The sequence below is a fragment of the Urtica dioica genome, chromosome 8 (genome assembly GCF_054948205.1).
Source record: "Urtica dioica subsp. dioica isolate 48M chromosome 8, U.dioica_male_clone48M_v1_H2, whole genome shotgun sequence".
In the NCBI taxonomy this organism is placed as follows: domain Eukaryota; kingdom Viridiplantae; phylum Streptophyta; class Magnoliopsida; order Rosales; family Urticaceae; genus Urtica; species Urtica dioica.
In genome coordinates this window covers 26268711-26286686 of record NC_142763.1, presented here as the reverse complement: position 1 = coordinate 26286686, position 17976 = coordinate 26268711, and the positions used below count along the sequence as shown (strand labels likewise).

At 36.6% G+C, this 17976-nt stretch overlaps 4 protein-coding genes and 1 long non-coding RNA gene across 5 annotated transcripts; 2 read left to right on the top strand and 3 right to left on the bottom strand.

The window, feature by feature from the left end:
- Positions 1-1598: 1598 nt before the first annotated feature.
- On the top strand, positions 1599-6494 carry LOC149388702 (putative galacturonosyltransferase 6). Its single transcript, XM_089624785.1, has 9 exons — positions 1599-2011; positions 2133-2167; positions 2500-2541; positions 2628-2787; positions 2886-2956; positions 3838-4145; positions 4891-5257; positions 5417-5935; positions 6016-6494. Exons 1-9 carry the CDS (start codon positions 1900-1902, stop codon positions 6289-6291), a joined length of 1890 nt encoding a protein of 629 aa, XP_089480911.1. The 5' UTR covers positions 1599-1899; the 3' UTR covers positions 6292-6494.
- Positions 6495-6777: 283 nt separating this feature from the next.
- PSBW (photosystem II reaction center W) lies at positions 6778-7544 on the top strand. Its single transcript, XM_089624787.1, has 2 exons — positions 6778-7019; positions 7085-7544. The coding sequence occupies exons 1-2, from the start codon at positions 6923-6925 to the stop codon at positions 7393-7395; spliced, it is 408 nt and encodes a 135-aa protein (XP_089480913.1). The 5' UTR covers positions 6778-6922; the 3' UTR covers positions 7396-7544.
- A 746-nt stretch (positions 7545-8290) lies between these two features.
- Positions 8291-10086, bottom strand: LOC149388700 (putative F-box/LRR-repeat protein 9). Its single transcript, XM_089624786.1, has 2 exons — positions 9672-10086; positions 8291-8996 (listed from the first exon to the last, which is right to left on the bottom strand). The coding sequence occupies exons 1-2, from the start codon at positions 9989-9991 to the stop codon at positions 8459-8461; spliced, it is 858 nt and encodes a 285-aa protein (XP_089480912.1). The 5' UTR covers positions 9992-10086; the 3' UTR covers positions 8291-8458.
- Positions 10087-13204: 3118 nt separating this feature from the next.
- On the bottom strand, positions 13205-16225 carry LOC149388699 (uncharacterized). Its single transcript, XR_016300474.1, has 3 exons — positions 15921-16225; positions 14170-14297; positions 13205-13550 (listed from the first exon to the last, which is right to left on the bottom strand). It is a non-coding gene; the product is annotated as an uncharacterized LOC149388699 (long non-coding RNA).
- Positions 16226-16602: 377 nt separating this feature from the next.
- On the bottom strand, positions 16603-17177 carry LOC149388698 (uncharacterized). The gene is made up of 2 exons (XM_089622492.1): positions 16763-17177; positions 16603-16676 (listed from the first exon to the last, which is right to left on the bottom strand). The coding sequence occupies exons 1-2, from the start codon at positions 17175-17177 to the stop codon at positions 16603-16605; spliced, it is 489 nt and encodes a 162-aa protein (XP_089478618.1).
- Between the last annotated feature and the right edge of the window lie 799 nt (positions 17178-17976).

Sequence of the window (17976 nt, the reverse complement as noted above, 5' to 3'; positions counted from 1 at the left end):
GGATATTATGGGTGTGTGTTATCTATAATTAGCGTAGCTAACTAATTAGTGAATCTCTAGGCGACTTTTGAAATCGAGAGGTAATAAACGAGCGAGCTCTACCCGTCCCATCACAATCTACCTAGATATATAAAAAGACTACCAGTTGGTTGAAATATTGGATGTAATGGAATTGTTTGTTTTAATAGGACCCAAGCAAAGATGTGTAAGTTCGTCAAACAATTAGATCCCTAAAAACTCGAGAGAGATTAGTGGATACCTTAGGGGAATTTAGACTAAGTTTTCCTCTTACTAACCCTACTTATTCTTACCAACAAAATCATTGAGCTAATGAAGTCATGTCCCTTGCTTGTTTCATAAGTTTCTAAATCGTTTTTAGTCTTTTGCTTGTTATTACTTTTATATATCAAAACAAAACCCCCCATATTTACTTGGTTTATAATTCAAAAGGAAAAACTAAAGCGTTTGCATCGAAGCTTAATACAAGTCTTCGTAGGATCGATAATCCGTGCTCATACACGATACTACTTGATGATACATACGCTTGCGTCGTGTTAAATTTTTCTAAGTTAAGGAAATCTATCATCAATCTCTATAAGAGTGACATGCCTAATGTCAATATATTATGACTTAATAAAGCCCAAATCCAAGAGCCACTATATTAATGACACATGTACTTGTGTTCAAGTGAGAAATTGTTTATGTTTACTGGTAATTACCAATTACTAAAATAATAAGACCAATATTTGAAAGGTCGGATGACGACAGATGTTATGTTGATGGTCATAGATTACAAAGAAATGTAAAGTGCTAACATAAAATGATGATGTTACGAAAAAATACATTTTGTCAATTAATGAGCATTAAAAAATAAATTTTCGATGAAATTTTTCAAAAAAAGACGATATTTCATTCCCATCTTTAGACTATATAGAGAAATTCTTAACCCGAGTTTCGGAGAAAGTTCATTCTCGATGTTCTCATGATCGATAAATATGTTTTAAAAATAATTGAGAATAGTCAGGGTGAAGTTTTTCCGGTTGGATAGATCATAGATGTTTATTAAAACATTTAGTTTGCTATTAGCGTTGATAAATCACATATTTATCTTTGTGAATATGTTAAATAGTTTTTAATAATTAGATTTATGAATAAATAAAGTTGAATAACTCAAACCTTGAATATTTAAATACATTGGATGCCAACTTCAGATTCAGACAAAACATCAAGGATTATTTATTTAATTTTTTTCTTTTTGATGAAAATGCAGAAAAGAAAATAAAGACAATAAGGGAGAGAGAGGCTAGATCGTGAAAAATTAAGGGAAAGCATAACGTTTAACAATTTTTTTTTTTTTTTTTTTTTTTTTGCTCTGAAAGTAATATAACATTTAACATATGATCGGTCCTTGATATAGAGACCCTCCCACCTTGTGATTATCAATGTATCATGTGATGATTGATCATCCACCGTCCATCCCACAACAACCCACGCACGGTGTCCTTATATAAGTACAGAGTCCTAAATCTCAAGGTCAATCCCAAAACCAAAACTATATATATTTAATTAAAATTCATTCTCGATTGAAAACAAATAAATTATACTCATTGAATAATTGAAATCATTTTATTCATTTTATGTAGAGACAAACTAACCTTCCTTCCAAAACACAGAACATGGACGATGAATCGATCTATAATCTATATCTTTCTCCCTGAAATCGCGTAGTACGTTAACCCTAGCCTTTTAATTTCACCGTCGGTGTGTTTCTTAGTCCCCATGGTTTCTTGGATTCGAAGCATCGAGTTTCTCCGTGTGATCTGAAGAAATCCATGATATGTGTCTATCGAGAGCGAATTCTATTCTCGCCGCAGAGCTGACATCGAAAAGCTATCATTGATGAAGCAGTTTAGGCGGTGGAACAGGATTTTGATCCTCTCTCTGCTCTCGATCTCTGTTTTAGCTCCGTTAGTTTTGTTCTCGAACAGGCTCAAGAGTCTCAGCTCCGTTGGTACGATAATTTTTTTTGATGTTTCGATATGTATGCGGAGAAATACGTATTACACATCGTTGTATAAATATATGTATGTACTGATTTTTGGTTTTTTTTTTTTTTGTCACTTCTGTGTCAGGTCGGAAAGAGTTTCTGGAAGATTTATCGGCAATCGTATGAATCTTTCTCTCATGAGTTTCTGTTTCTTGATTTCTCTATTATCCAGAAAAATGAATGATTGAGAATCTTATATCCATAATCAGGTCTATGTTTGGTTCCTCTTGGTGTAAAATTGTTGAATATACCTTTTGTAAATCGTTCTATTATTCTCTCTATCTCTCCCTTTCGGTAGAGGCTCTGCTACTAAATAGAGTGAAAGTGAATATTTTCATTTTTCGTTTTTTTCCTTCCTTTTTTTTTTTTTTTTTTTTTTTTTTTAAAAAAAAATTCCAGTGCCATTGATTGATGAGTATTAAGATTGAAGGTGTTTTTTTTTGGGGGTGCAGAAATACAGAAGAGATGATTTGAGACTTAATGCCATTCATCAGGTATGAAAAGATTGTTGCTGGTTGGATAATTTTGTGCTTCTTTTGCGGTTTTCACTCCTAAAACTATATCTGATCTTGTCGCTCAGGAAACTGGTGAAACTTTGAAAGAACCACGCCTGGTTGTTTATAAAGACAAGGATTCAAGTTTTTCTGCTGGTCATAGTTCTTCAACCAATGATATTCATGATTCGGAAAGTTCAGGAATTGATGGGGACAGGACAAGTGTTTTGGGAACTAGTAGAAATGGTGGGCACTATCGCAGTTCGTCTTCGTTATTTTTTTTTGTTTAGTTTACCAGTTTATCAATTTAGTTGACTTTGTATCTATTTCATTTCAAATATCAGAAACCGGCGAGAGCACATCAGCAGATGGGCAATTTCAGCAGAGAGCGGAATCATACATATCAGGAGAAAAGGTTTGCAGAAGATAGTTCCATATGCGCGAGAATGATTTTTATTAAATTAATGCAAAGACGGTTTCATATGGCTAAATTGTTTATTATATTGTAGTGCAACTGCTCAGTAAGAGCTCTGTATTTCTGAAAAGATAGTGTATCGAATTCCTGCGATGTCTGAATTCATCTTCATAGGAAATTTCTATCTGATCCACAATTAAATTTATCACAAAATAAATTCATGGTGTATGTTTCTTTCCATTCTTGGTTTTCTGAAGGAAAAAAAAAAACATGAATTAGATCAAGGTCTCTGGGTTTAAGACGTTTCCTTTAAAAGATAGAGGCCACTACCATCAAGTATCATTAGTTTATTGACTGTTGATGTTTGTTGCCAGACCTTTCTCGGGTTGAGAAAAATTAAAGGGCAATGTTCTAGGTTTAAGTAGATATACGAGTGTGTTTTGTCTTGTGAAGGCAAATATTTTTTAGTATTATCATAATGATCTTAGTCTATTATATTGACCAGTGTTATTCTAATTCCACGGTCTAGTACCATTGCAACTCATAAGAGTGCAGTAATTGAACTTTACAGGCACTAAAAGCTCCACGTCTCTACTGCTAAAGCTAGAAACAGTTAGTTTCTTTGTAGTTCTTGAGTAGAGTCTTTTATGTCCTTAACTAGTCTTTATTCTTTCTTTCTTAAGCTGCAACTCAATCAGTTACATGATGTCAAAACACTCTTCTCTTTAGTTGCGTAGTTGGCTAGTTTGACAGCTTGGTCCTTCTCTTTTCTATAATGATGTCTAGTGAATGTTGATGGTGCGAAACGGTTGTACAAACAAAGGCCATATTTTTTTATTCTACACATCCTTCTAATGGATATTGTACGGTTGCATTTGTAGGACCAATTTGTTCAAATACATAGAGATGAACATGAAGAGTGTTCCCTGCCTCGTGAAGTAAACAAACAAGAAAAAAGTGAGGCAAAAGATGTCGGACATCTTAATATAATTCAGCAAGAGAGAAACGTGCAAAGAGCCACGGATGAGAAGATTAAGGAGATGAAAGATCAACTGGTACGAGCTAGAGCATATTTAAATTTTGCACCACCAGGTAGTAACTCACACTTGGTTAGAGAGTTGAGACTGCGTATTAAAGAGGTTGAACGAGCAGTTGGTGATCGTACGAAAGATTCGGATTTGTCTAGAAGGTAAAACTATTTTTTCTTCTTTTCTATACTTGGCTTTGTGGGGATGATCCACAAAATAGTAAAATAAAATCAAATTTTAAGTGATGATTAAAAGAATAGAAAAGTAATTCATAGGTCAGTAAACAAGTTCGGTAACACTAACAAGTTTGGGTATGGAGATCTACTATAGTTTGTTATACGTAGCATCTATATAGACTAGGGATAACAGACATTTCCCCTATGATATTTTTTTTTAGTATTTTTTTTTTTTTTTTTTTTAACATTTCCCCTATGCTAAGTTGCATTTTATTTTTTGTTGATTCAAATATATTATCCGGATGCACATTCTCACATGCAAAAAGACTAGAAAATCATCATCAAACCAAAAATGTTTTGAATAAAATTAATGGTTTGAACTATCCACGGTTTGATGTGATTTCACAAAATATCGTGGTTTAGTTATTGTATTTTTTCAGTGCTAAAAATTTGAAATAATCGGCCAGTGAAATATTTTTGTCCCTGAAAAAGAATTTACTTGGAATGTGAATCAGCGACGTCAAACATCCAACAGTTAGACCAGTCTTTTGCCAAAGTCAGCAAACAAAGAACACCTAATTTATATCTAACCAACAAAACAAACTTATGCTTATATGTGTTAAATAGTGAAAATGGCAAGGAGTAACTGTGATTTTTGACTGAGCCGAACGGATACGTTTGTCATTTTCCCTATAGTTCACTCACAATCTTAAACCTGGGAAATCTACAGTGCTTCGCAGAAAATGAAGCATATGGAGTCCTCGTTGACTAAAGCCGGCCAAGTGTACCCTGATTGCACTCTAATGGCTACAAAGCTCCATGCGATGACTCACAGTGCTGAAGAGCAAGTTCGAATGCAGAAGAAGCAAACCTCGTATCTTGTCCATCTGGTCGCAAGGACCACTCCAAAAGGGCTGCACTGCCTTTCTATGCGCCTCACTGCAGACTACTTTTCCCTGGAGCCCAGTGAGAGGCAGCTTCCCAAAGAGCAAAAGCTACATGACTTGTACGATCCAAAGCTCCTACATTACGCTGTCTTTTCCGACAATATTTTGGCATGTTCCGTGGTTGTGAACTCTGCCGTTTCGACGGCATTGGTAATTACTTCTTTACTGCCAAAATCTTCCATTCTGCATTCATTTGGGCAAAGATAATATTTTTCTATTTTGTTATATGCTACTATATAAACTGCTAATTCTGGATTTGAGGTATAGATGAACGAAAGCCGTATAATTGTTCTTTGAATGATATTGCAGAACCCCGAGAGAATTGTTTTCCACGTGGTGACTGATTCCCTCAACTTCCCGGCGATCTCGATGTGGTTCTTGAATAACCCCCCAGGCCAAGCCACAATCCAGGTCCAGAGTATCGATAGTTTCGATTGGCTTTTGACCAAGTACAAGACGACCCTTCAGCAAGATGCCAGTGACTCGAGATTCTCTTTCCCACTCAACCACCTTCGTTTCTACTTGCCAGATCTTTACCCAAAGCTCAAAAAGATTTTGCTCCTCGACCACGATGTGGTGGTCCAAAGGGATCTAAGTCAACTGTGGAACATTGACTTGAAGGGCAAAGTTGTTGGAGCCGTGGAAACGTGCCACAAAGGCGAAGCTTCGTTTCGGCGGATCGACACACTAATCAACTTCTCGGATCCGTTTGTGGCAGAGAGGTTTGATGCAAATGCGTGCACTTGGGCCTTTGGAATGAATCTATTTGATCTAAAAGAATGGAGACGAAACAAATTGACTCCTCTCTACATAAAATATTTACGATTGGTACGAAATATTCCCGAGCAAGTTTTTAATCTAATCTTCCAGTGTGACATGTCATTTACCGAGTGCACTCATTTTTTCAGGGCTCTGAGAGAGCGTTGTGGAAGAACGGAAGTTTGCCTTTGGGTTGGGCTACTTTTTACAACCAAACCAAGGCTTTGGACCGGCGATGGCATGTTCTCGGCCTCGGATACGACTCCAACGTAGCTCGCGGTGAAATCGAGAGAGCCGCGGTGATTCACTACGACGGCATCATGAAGCCGTGGCTTGAGCTAGCAATCGGGAAGTACAAGGGTTACTGGGGCAAATACGTCAATTACGTTCACCCTTATTTGCAACAGTGCAACATTCACGAGTAAATCATAGTATGTAAAACCCCCCCTTAAACCAGAAATATATCTTATTCTTCTTGCTTAGGAAACTGAGAGAGAATTTGTTCACACAATTTTTTTTTCCTACACTGATTCTTCATGTAAAGTCCAAACTCATTGTTTTCCCTTATGGTCGTTGTACTTAAAAAGAGCTCAGTGAAACAGCAATAAATTGAGACTAATTAGTTGTACTTGCGGAGCATTTTGTTTCAGATGCCCAACTTCATTGGTAATTACGTAATTTACGACCAAGTAAGGTTTCTCTACTGGCATTTGATTACAAAAATATCGAACAGAAAAGAATGGCTACGAGAGCAGCTGAGAGCAACACAAATAAGCAATTGGATGATGTGACACGTGGAAATTTCTAATTGGGTTACGACAGATATGGATATCAAATGAGGGGCTGGTTGATCCCCTATCCAGCTTGGGTGTTGCAACCTGAAAAGATTTCCAACCAATTATATTACTTTCCTAAAGTGGTCCCAGACATATATGAGAAATAAAATTTAATTCACTTATTATTACATCAAGTGCATTTCATTCACACACAACGAAACCAGTCTTTCAATTATCTAAAGAAAGAAACCATTTTCACTCCAATCGTAGAGAAACGAAAATGGCAAGCTTCACCGCGAGCGCTCCGACCTCCTCAGTCATCCGATCGGCTCTTCTCCACAAGCCGTCAATGACCGTCCAATCCTCTCCAATTCTCGGTAAGAACTGATCAAAAACCACTCATGATCGTCTATCCAAGAGATTAATTAATCCCTTTTAACAGCGTTTTCGCCGATGGCGAAGAGCGGGAAAGTGAGGTGCTCGATGGAGGTAAAGAGCAGCGAGGAAGAGAAGTCGAAGGTCGGGATGAGCGCGTCGTTAATGGCAGCTGCGATGGCGGCGACGATGTCGAGCCCGCCGGCGATGGCTTTGGTGGACGAAAGATTGAGCACCGAAGGGACTGGGCTTCCTTTCGGGCTAAGCAACAACTTGCTTGGATGGATTTTGTTCGGCGTGTTTGGTCTAATTTGGGCTCTCTACTTCACCTACACTTCGTCGCTCGAGGAGGACGAGGAATCGGGGTTGTCTCTTTGAAGCAACCACCCGAATCGGAAACTGTATCGATCTTCCCTTTCGCATCTTACGTTTATCGAGCTAATGTATAAAAAGTCGTCATTGTTATTGCAAGCCAGGTCGAGATTCGTGTTGATCGTGTTTTAGTAAAAGCTACTTTGTTTTCTTCATGTGTTTGTGTTTCATGTTTTATTTGCCCTCGTTATCTGAATGAAGATCCATAGGTATCGAGTTCGTAAATAACAGGAACAGCGAATATAATTGGTATGAACAGTCATGAGTCTTTACAAATAATAAAGCAGCACACCAAATTCATGTTCGTCTTCAATGTGAAGATAGAAGGGGATTTGGTTCTCTCATGCAGGTAAAAGAAGGGATTTTGTTTTCATTTCCTTCATATTTTTTGGGTTCCAAACGGAGCCTAAGGGTGCGTGGTAATTTATTTGATACGAACGCTCGTTATTTCCAAACACAGATTTTTTTTTTTCTTTTTTTCATCCTACATGTGGGTTTAATACTATATCCATTTGGCAGATTTTGATTTGGGGATGTGAGATCATTGAGATGTAGGCTTTTCAGACCCGGCATGATCTTACTCGTTCCAAGTATATAATGCTTGGTACTCTTATCTAACGGCATTTTTTTTTTTTTGGAGAAAATAAACGTAGTTCTTCTACTAGGGGCGTATATAATTCTCCTCTCTAATACTAAGATGAGTAAATAACTTAATTGTACTACTTTGCCCTATAGCAGGGTAGATTATAACTAAAATTTTGTACAAAAACAAAGGCAGACAAAAGTTAATTTGAGATACAACAGTACATACTATTACACCCCGTTCAATTTCCAATTCCGAGTCGAGAGCATTCAAATGCGGTGTAGAATACTGATTCAGCCGAGAAAGAAAACAACTAGATGGTAAAACTTGAAATAGGTTATAAATTAAAAAGAGCAAAACAAATTAACAAGCAAAACCTGGTATCGACCATGGTCCCAAAACCCACAAGAAATACACAGAAATGCCAACATATACTCGAGAGAAAAACTCATATAAGAAATTCACCAGAAGATCTGAGGCATACCGTTAGTAGTAGTAATCATCGTCGGAGTCTCCTCCGTAGGGGCCGCACAAATACTCGTTCGTAAGAGCAGTGAAAAGGTGCTTTTCCATCATGGTTAAACGGCATAATTTCTTAACCCGCTTTGTACACCTTTCCCACACTTCTCCTTTTACACGGATGTTCGCACAATTGTGTAGGTCAAGCGACTCGAGCACAGTACAGCCATCGAGGATCGCTTCCAAGCCCTCGATAGTCATGGAATTCCCTACCACCTTGAGGCTTCGCAGCCCGGGAATGCATTTCCCGATAGCAATCATGTCTTCGTTGGTGCGGCGCTCGGTCTCTCCGCGGAATAATCCCGCGAAGGTATTCAGGGATATCAAGGTGAGCGATTCCAGGCTCGGGCAGTGAAGCCCCACGGCTTCGATAAGCTCCGTTGGCAACGACCAGAGACCCAACTCAAGCTTCTCTAACGACGGAAGTTTTGCAACGTTTTCGATCAAGCTCTCGTTGTTAATTCCATCACACCAGTGGATCCGAAGGCGTTTGATCTTGTTTGATCTGTTTACAACAATGAGTCAGATGCGTGATTGATGTATACTTGTTTCAAACCAATACCGATGTGATTGATGTATACGTCAAAATCAATTATCAACATAGATCTATACAATCCACTCACTTAACTGCACATCATCCATTTTTTTTAAAGTCTGCATTTTGTGTTACAACCCGGCATTTGATCTCGAAATGAGAGCTTTGCCAATCTTTCACCGAGTTTAGTCTCCCCTCTCACTAAATTTTTTGTGATTGATTGTTGGCTGCATTTTTCATTGACTTAAAGTCTCTTAAATAGACCTAGGTTTACAACCTAATGGGCCGGACCCAAAATCATAATCCTAATTACGTAAGTAAACCTAATTGCAGAATATAAAACCCTAATTCCATAATTGAAAACCCCTAATTTCTCTATATACTAAATAGGTAACATTTTGATTCTGAAATATAAAGGAACGCAGTACAGTAGGTGATATCGGACTATTGAGAGATCCGTGCTTTCCCAATCAGAATTTCTTCCTTAATCTTTTTTTTTTTTGTCATAACAATTTCCCTTTTATACTAACTCATAACTTATCTACTAATTATTCTAGCAGCAGAAGGTTTTTTTTTATAACATAATTTATTCACTTAACTGCATCACGAAGACTCAAAGTTGGACATTTTTTTTCCCCATAATACCTGTCACAGATATACTTGAGAAGCTCGTTGTCTCCGAAGTGTTCCAAGTTGACATCCACTATTTGGCCACAGCTCCGATCGATGGCGTTGCGATACATCTTGTTCGCATTGATGCCGGAAAAATTTCTACACACTTCGATCCTCTTCCACAGCAGAGGATTCTTCGAGACCTCGCGCCACGACTTGCACACGAACTGAGCACTCTCCAGGATGTCTACCATCGTCAGCCGGGAGAGGATCGACGCCGTGATATCCGGCGGAAGCTCCGCCCAATTCTGCTGTTCGTCATCGGTCTTTTTCTCCTCCGCTGGAGACGCCATTAATGATCACACGGACCGAGGGATTTGAAGACGAAGTAATTGTTATAAAGATGAGAGTTTTTCTTATCAGAGGGGAAAAGGAAATGGCTCTTCGGACGTGAATACGTGATATTCTTGCGTGCTGCCTAGTGCTTGCTGAAACTGCAAAATAAATAAATAAAATAAAAAATATGAAGACAAAGTGGAGTGGACTAATTAAAGAGAGAGATCCATTAATTTTAAAATATTTAAAAATAAATTTTTATCTAAAAAAATAAACAAAAATACTCTAAACACATTTCCCCCCTTTTTTCTCCTCTCTATCTCTCTCGTCCAAGTTTCTAATGGATACGAGGCTCTACAATACGATGGAGTACGATGTAATACGAATTTCTCCTTCGATTTTTCGTCGGGATGACGGTTTTCCGTAAATCAAGAGGTTCGAAATGGCAACGAAAACGGCATTTAAATCCTTGACTGCAATGATACCTTACCCGATTTAGTATACTGTATACGTCAAGCTTATTAGACAAGAAATCATGGTTAGAGCCAAATGCAAGAGTAATTGGGAAATAAACAAAATAAGGGCAAAAACGACCATAAATATTTAAAACACAAAATTAGCAAAATAGTCAACTTAAACGTTTGGGTTTAGCAAAATAGTCAACGTTTCGTAAATCTTAGGTAAATAGCCACTGCATTTTATTTACAAGTGTATTTTTACAAAAATACCCATATATAAGTTCAATTTTTTGGGATATTTATGGGTATTTTTGTACACATACGCTTGTAAATAAACGTAAATAAAATACAATGGATATTTATCTAAGATTTATGAAACGTTGACTATATTGCAAAAGCAAACGTTTAAGTTGGCTATATACCTAGTGGACCCTATTTAAAATCCGTTAATTTAGTAATATGAAACGTTCACACATCGTTTTTGTAAATAAAAAAAAAAGACAAAAACACGCTACTAAATATAATTTTCAATTTTCAAAATGAAATAATATAGGAAAAATATCAACAGTATCGCATGTGTTTAATCGAAATGCGCGATTTATCTTATCAGTTTTCATAAATATCAGAGTTCTCCTATTAGCTTAATATAAATGACACATATCTCCTCTAACCACGTTATATCACAAATAACATCTTTCTCGTTTATTTTTTACAAAAAAACTAAAATAGAGATACTGCTTTTTGAAGGCAGCTTTGCTGCTAGTGGGGGATTGAACTTACGAAATTTACTTTGAAAGTGGTGTGTAATTACCAATTAAGTTTTTTTTGCCGTGGGCCGTGTGGCAATGTGAAATCCACATAAAATGAGCCGCATAGTGGCTTGTTGGGCGCTCGAAGAAGGCGGAGTGTTTCACCGAACTCTCGAAAATCGTAGGGTAGTTTGTGGGGCTCTCAAAAGCTACATGACCTGTTTGGCACACCATTTGAACTAATCATTTCATCCAAACTGTTTCATTATAAATTGGACATTCAAACTGACCATTTGAATTGTGCATTTAAAATATCGTTCAACAAGTTATGTAAAAAAAGCCATTCAAACGGAAAACTGATAAATTAGCGTTCGATTATCACCATCTAAACAACATAAGATGTAAGTGGTGTAAAAATTAAAACTCATGTTATTGAGAAAAATTACTCGTAATAAGCCGTTTAAAATTTACAAATTGTAAAATATCCATTTTTTCTTAATTGCTTTTATTTTACTCAAATTTGTACAAGTATAATTCATAATCAATTATTCAATTTGATTTTTTTCCTGCATACATGTTTTAAGTGCAAATTAAAAGTAATAAAAAAAAACTAAACATGGCATTATAAATTAAATTCAATATCAAATAAAAAGAAAAAAAAATATACTAATAACGGTTATCATAATTTTTTTATGTTTACATAAGTCAACATGTGAAATAGTATATTCGTACATTTTATATAGTTAATTTTGGTTAAAGATTATTTTGCCAAATCTTTCAAAAAGATTGAGTAAAAAGTATTTTGGCTATTTAGCTACACTATCCTATTATCAGTGGGAATTATAAATTAAAATTATTGTAATTAAAAACTTACAAAATCATTTAGATGATATATTTTATTTTATTATATTATTAAAAAAATCACGAAATACATATTAATCATATTGTTTAAATTGTGTCAAACGTTAGCTAATATGAAATTGCAATTCAGTAGTTTGATTTAACTATTATATCTGATTTATAAATTAACATTTACAATGTTTTATTACATTTTTAATATACTAAGCGGTGTTAAATGATCAAATATTATATTAAAAAAATAATTATTACTTTATTATAATTTTTTTTTATTGTTATGATAATTTATTATATTTTTTCAATAAAATAAATAAAAAATTAGTTATAATTATATCAATATAACTTAACTTGAAGCTCACTTAATTTTGATACATTTTTTCTTCTTCTAATATGATTGCATACATAATCAAATAATATATTCGTGAAAGATTAATACATAATAACTAAGATATTTTAAATGTGGACATTTTTAACGAGTTTAATTCACCCATTTAATATAAGTAAAAGAATGAACAGTTGCCATTTAAATGATTTTTTGCTCAAAAACACATAAAATCATTTAATCTGTTAATTTAAATAATAATGATCCATTAATGGTATGCCAAACAGGCTAACATAGTGGCTTGTCGGGATTTCAAAGACCGCAAAGTGGGTTGTCGGACTTTTATCATTATGCCTCATAATTGGGCCGATGGTCATGAGTTGATGCACTTTATCATTTCTCCATTTTTTGTTGTTAACAATGTCGTTTTCACTTATGAAAAATGGTGACATAACATTAACTTTTTTCTTAATCAGAGAACACTCTATTCCACATTTGTGACAATAAATGTCATGAAAAGACCATATTTATTGACTTTAATAACATATTGAAAAACTATTTTTAATAACAACCATGGTTATAAAAGATGATTAATTTACTTCGAAATTGATTTTAATTTTCTATTTAGTTAATTTAATTTATTGGTGGTGGTTGTGATTGCGTGAGAGTGCAAAAAAGAGAGTTGGCGTTAGATAAAAGTTAATTTAATTTAGTCTTCCAGTTAATTAATTTACTACATATTTGGTGGTGGTGGTAAATCGCAAGGATTCCACGAGAAATTCATTGACCTGAGCAAAATTGGGTTCGTACTTGAACTGAATACCACAAAACTAATTCTTGATCTGTCACGCCCCGACGAGTCGTTTATTTAAATGAAAACACGTGGAAATTTTTTTTTTTAAACATAAACGACACGACGTCGTGACAAACCTTTCGTATCTACACACAACACCATCGTATTGACTTAAAGTCTACATGCATAAACGACATAGTGAAAGAAACAATCTACTTGACCTCTAGGTCTTAGACAGACTTCACAAAACATAATCATTTTCACAAAACATCATTCAAAACAATTTCTTATTAGGCCCATCAGGTCAAAATAGCCCATATACGAAGTCTCGTCTACGTGGAAGCACTCGCCAGTCAACCCGCTACCGTATAAACATCTTTTAATCACATCCCTCACCTGTATCACAAAAACGAATGAGCTAACGCCCAGTAAGCAGAAACAATGCATATGATATGATTCACTTTAAAAACTCAAGCAAGTTTTTCTCATCTTTTCTTCTTCTTAAATCTCTTCTTAATTGCGCGCAAGGTGTGTGTTGTAAACAGTTCACTCAGGTCCTCTCGCATACATGCATGACTAACGCCGCAGCTGTAAGGTGCCCAGCACTATGACATACAGCCCGGAGGTCGCAACCATAAGGTGCCCAGCACTATTCAAATGGTCCGACGTGACCATAAGGTACCCAGTACTACATACGGTCAGCTCTTCGAAGTCATAAGGTTCCCAGAACTATTCAAATGACTCGATCCTTCGTGAGACCGATCCTATCTCGCGAAGTTGTGGCTAGCTCCCCGATCCTAGGAGTTAGCTGACCATTCATGGACGATCCACAACGCACATCCTTCTTTCGAAAAACCTCGTTTCTTGTAAAACTCTTTTCCATTTTTAGATGAGATGCATATGAATGCAAATGCAATAAATGCAAACATCACACAACATATCATGTAAATGCAAGCATATAAGGAACACACACAACACATTGTTTTTGTGATACAGTTGAAATGTTTCTACTTACCTGGATACGATTCTTTCGAATCCCGAATCCTTCTCTTCCAACAGAAAGAGTCCTTTCTTTACTTCTCGTAGCTTCGTCCACGTAATATCCTTACACTCGCTGCTATCCTTGTAGCAATCTGGACTTATCTATAGAAGAGAAAGATCGAACATGGAGCGTACTCAGTATCTCATCCCTCGGCATACTAACGTACATACTTCTACTGGAAAGAAAGTTCAAAAGGAACGTATTCAAACGTCCTCCTAGTCACGCTACTCAGAGCGTCTCAAACACGAGCAATCAAGAACACATGAGAACATAACAGAGATGCAGAAAAGAATCGATGCCTAAAGATAATAAGATCTTGATATAACTTCTCTGACTTAAGCTAAGAAACGTCACATACTATTCGACCACCTATTCTTTTGACTGGGCAAGACCCACTGCTTAGAATAGGTTCCCGAAGTCGAAACTAGAAGAAAAGAACGTAATAAGAAATTATTACGAACTATCTATAGCATACAGAAGTTATATGAAAATAACTCAAAACGATACTTTTCAAATATGTTCTAGAAAATAATTTTGACTTGTCTCTTTTTATTGACAAGTTATAACCATTTGAGAAATGAAGTACATAACGTAAAAACCTTCCATTTAAAATAAACCAAGTCGTTTATTTTAAATATCTAACCATATATAAATAATCTTGGATTCGATTTAATAAAATGTTTATGAAATAACCGAACCTTCGGTTCGCAGTCGAACTGTTCTTTTATTTCTATTTTCGTGCGCAAATAAAACATATCTCGTTGATATTCTTTTTTTTTCCAAATTAAAAGAGTCGAGCTTATAGTCGAACTCGATTTTTAATACTTAAGTAAATAAGAATACTAAATAATTATTTGAATAATCAACGAGTTTAATAATGATAACATACTAATTTATTTTTTCTTAACAACATATATCAAACGGGTTTGACTATAAAACATAATAATAATAACGTACTAACTCGAGCACTCGCACAACTTAATCAAAACTTCGTAACTAACTCGAAAAATAAACTACTTAATAACGTCTTAGACTCGAGTCGGAACTCGGGAAATTTCGACTCGTTAACATTAGGCAGAGACTCCCGTAAACAGCCCCCCGAGAGCCGCCACAGCGTCGCTGCCGTCCCTGGCCCAACAGCTCGCTCCAACCGAGCCGATGAACCACGCTGACCAGCCCCGTTTCGTTGTCGCTCGCGCAGCACCTCCGCCAATCTTCGGACAGCCTCCTCGCCGTCCTGAGCCGCTGCCCCGAGCGCTGTTCAGCCTACCTAAACCGAGCCTAACTCTCGACGAGAAACTCGCAACAAAAACGACTTAATAATTCTATAACAAATCTGAAAAAAAAAAACATATATCACACTATAACCATAATTCCTAATAAACACACTTCTCAGATTCTAATCGTCATCACAAACAACTTCACATCATTTCGATCCAAAACACAACAACAAAACGCTTAACAATTCCAGCCAACACAACACTAACAGTCTCGAATCATCAAACAATAACTTCAACATACCATCACAAAATCTCCAGCCAACCACACGGCCAACTAACACACCCAAAACCCAGAATTTAATCCAAAATCAAGGTTCTTAGGATAATAAAACACCAATTCGAGCACCAAACCAATTCAAGGAGTATCAAACACGTTCATAATTGAAAAGCCCCAAATTCCAACCCTAACTTCAAAATCAAAACAGGGCAAGAACGAATTCTCACCTTACTTCATGAAATTGGGTCTCCTCAGCGCTCACTCCCTCTTTTCCCGGCGTCTTTCTCGGTCCGGCGTCCTTGGCGTGCTCGCGGTGGCTCACTTCCTCTCGGTCCGAGCGCGCGCGTGAGATTTGGTCTCGGTGGCTTGCTGTCGGCCAAGCTTCTTCTTCCTCCTCAAACTCTCCTCCTTCACTCACTCTCTCGCTCTCTCGCTCGACCTCTCTTTCTCTCCCTCTCTCGGTTCTCTTCTTCTCCTTCTTTTTCTCCTTCTTTTCTTTTTTTACTTTCGGCCTTTCTTTTTTTCTTTTTTTTTTCCCTGGTTGCTGCTGATTCTCTCGGCCAAGTGATATACATCACTTAAGAAGAGGTTTCTAGACACCAATGACGTGGAGAAGATAGGAACAAGTGAAGAAATTTCAAAAATTCTCATTTGACCTTCTTTTCCCCCTTTTTATTTCAAATTGGTCCGAAAACATAACAATTTAGTCCTTCCTTGTTGCACACAATTCCTTTTTAATTTTATTCTTTTCTTGAGAGATGGAAAATATAACGAGAAAATTAGTCCAATAATTTTCTATCGAATTCCTTTAACGTAGAAATTAATTAAGATCGTTAGAATTTATTTTCACGTTCACCATCCTTCTTAAATTCGTGAAAATATTTTAAAACCTTATCAACCTTAATATTCTTAATTTTCCATTCTCGATTGTTTTCTCGTTCCTTCGAGAAATTCCTTAATATTATTCCCGTAACTCTCAAGGACTAAAATTTTCAACGCTCAAGTACTTTCAAAATCCTTTTGTTGACTTTTTATTTATTATTTACATAAATAAAAGTCGGTATCTTACATCCTCTCATCCTTATAAAAATTTCGTCCTCGAAATTTCTTTCCTCAAATAGGTAGGGATACTTGAGCTTCATCACATCTTCTTGTTCCCATTTAGCTTCCTCACTTGAATGATTTCTCCAAAGCACTTTCACAAGCTGAATTGTCTTATTCCTTAGTGCCTTCTCCTTCTTATCGAGGATTTTAACTGGGAGTTCCTCATAACTCAAATCCACTTGTAGATCAACAGGTTCCTCCTCCAGCACGTGAGAAGCGTCTGACACATACTTCTTTAGCATGGAAACGTGAAACACGTTATGAACACCTGACAGATTCGGAGGAAGTGCTAACATGTATGCTACTTCTCCAACCCTTTCCAGAATCTCAAAAGGACCTATGAATCTTTGGCTCAACTTTCCCTTTTTCCCAAACCTCATGATACCTTTCGTGGGTGAGACTTTGATAAAAACCTTATCTCCCACATTGAACTCAAGTTTCCATCGCCGTTTGCCTGCATAACTCTTTTGACGAATTTGAGCTGTTAACATTCTACTTCGAATCCTTTCAACAGCCTCCCTGATCTTCTGCACAAGCTCAGGTCCAAGAAACCTTTGTTCTCCAACTTCATCCCAATGGACTGGAGATTTGCACTTCCTTCCGTACAAAGCCTCATATGGTGCCATGCTGATCGTTGATGGTAACTGTTATTATACGCAAATTCTACCAGAGGTAGGTACGTATTCCACGACTTCTGGAAGTCCATCACGCTCTTAGCATATCTTTTAGGGTCTGGATAGTCCTTTCTGATTGCACGTCCGTCTGTGGGTGAAAAGCTGTACTAAAAGACAACTTTGTTTCCAAAGCTCTATGAAGACTCTTCCAAAACATCTAGGTAAATCGGGAATCTCAGTCCGATATAATGGATCATGGCACACCATGAAGCCTTACTATCTCCTTGATGTACAACTCATCGTACTTATCCATCGTGTACGTTGTCCGAACAGGAAGAAAATGCGCTGATTTCGTGAGTCGATCGACAATAACCCATATAGCATCGTGTCCTTCCCTGGTCTTCGGAAGTCCAACTACAAAACCAATAGTGATTTCCTCCCACTTCCACTGAGGAATCTTTAGTGGTTGCAAGGTTCCGGCAGGTCGTTGATGTTTCGTCTTTATTCGATGACAAGTTAGGTATTGTTCGATAAATTTCACCACATCATTCTTCAAATCGTCGTC

Excerpts from the sequence above, each read along its gene's own strand:
- LOC149388702 (XM_089624785.1), top strand. The coding sequence starts at position 1,900 with ATGAAGCAGTTTAGGCGGTGGAACAGGATTTTGATCCTCTCTCTGCTC. Across the intron at positions 2,168-2,499 it reads TGGAAGATTTATCGGCAATC|AAATACAGAAGAGATGATTT; the intron begins GTATGAATCTTT and ends TTGGGGGTGCAG. Across the intron at positions 5,258-5,416 it reads CTGCCGTTTCGACGGCATTG|AACCCCGAGAGAATTGTTTT; the intron begins GTAATTACTTCT and ends ATGATATTGCAG.
- LOC149388698 (XM_089622492.1), bottom strand. The coding sequence starts at position 17,177 with ATGAGGTTTGGGAAAAAGGGAAAGTTGAGCCAAAGATTCATAGGTCCT. Across the intron at positions 16,677-16,762 it reads TTTTATAAGGATGAGAGGAT|TCCTTGAGAGTTACGGGAAT; the intron begins GTAAGATACCGA and ends TGAAAATTTTAG.
- PSBW (XM_089624787.1), top strand. The coding sequence starts at position 6,923 with ATGGCAAGCTTCACCGCGAGCGCTCCGACCTCCTCAGTCATCCGATCG. Across the intron at positions 7,020-7,084 it reads CCAATCCTCTCCAATTCTCG|CGTTTTCGCCGATGGCGAAG; the intron begins GTAAGAACTGAT and ends CCCTTTTAACAG.
- LOC149388700 (XM_089624786.1), bottom strand. The coding sequence starts at position 9,991 with ATGGCGTCTCCAGCGGAGGAGAAAAAGACCGATGACGAACAGCAGAAT. Across the intron at positions 8,997-9,671 it reads CTCAAGTATATCTGTGACAG|ATCAAACAAGATCAAACGCC; the intron begins GTATTATGGGGA and ends TGTTGTAAACAG.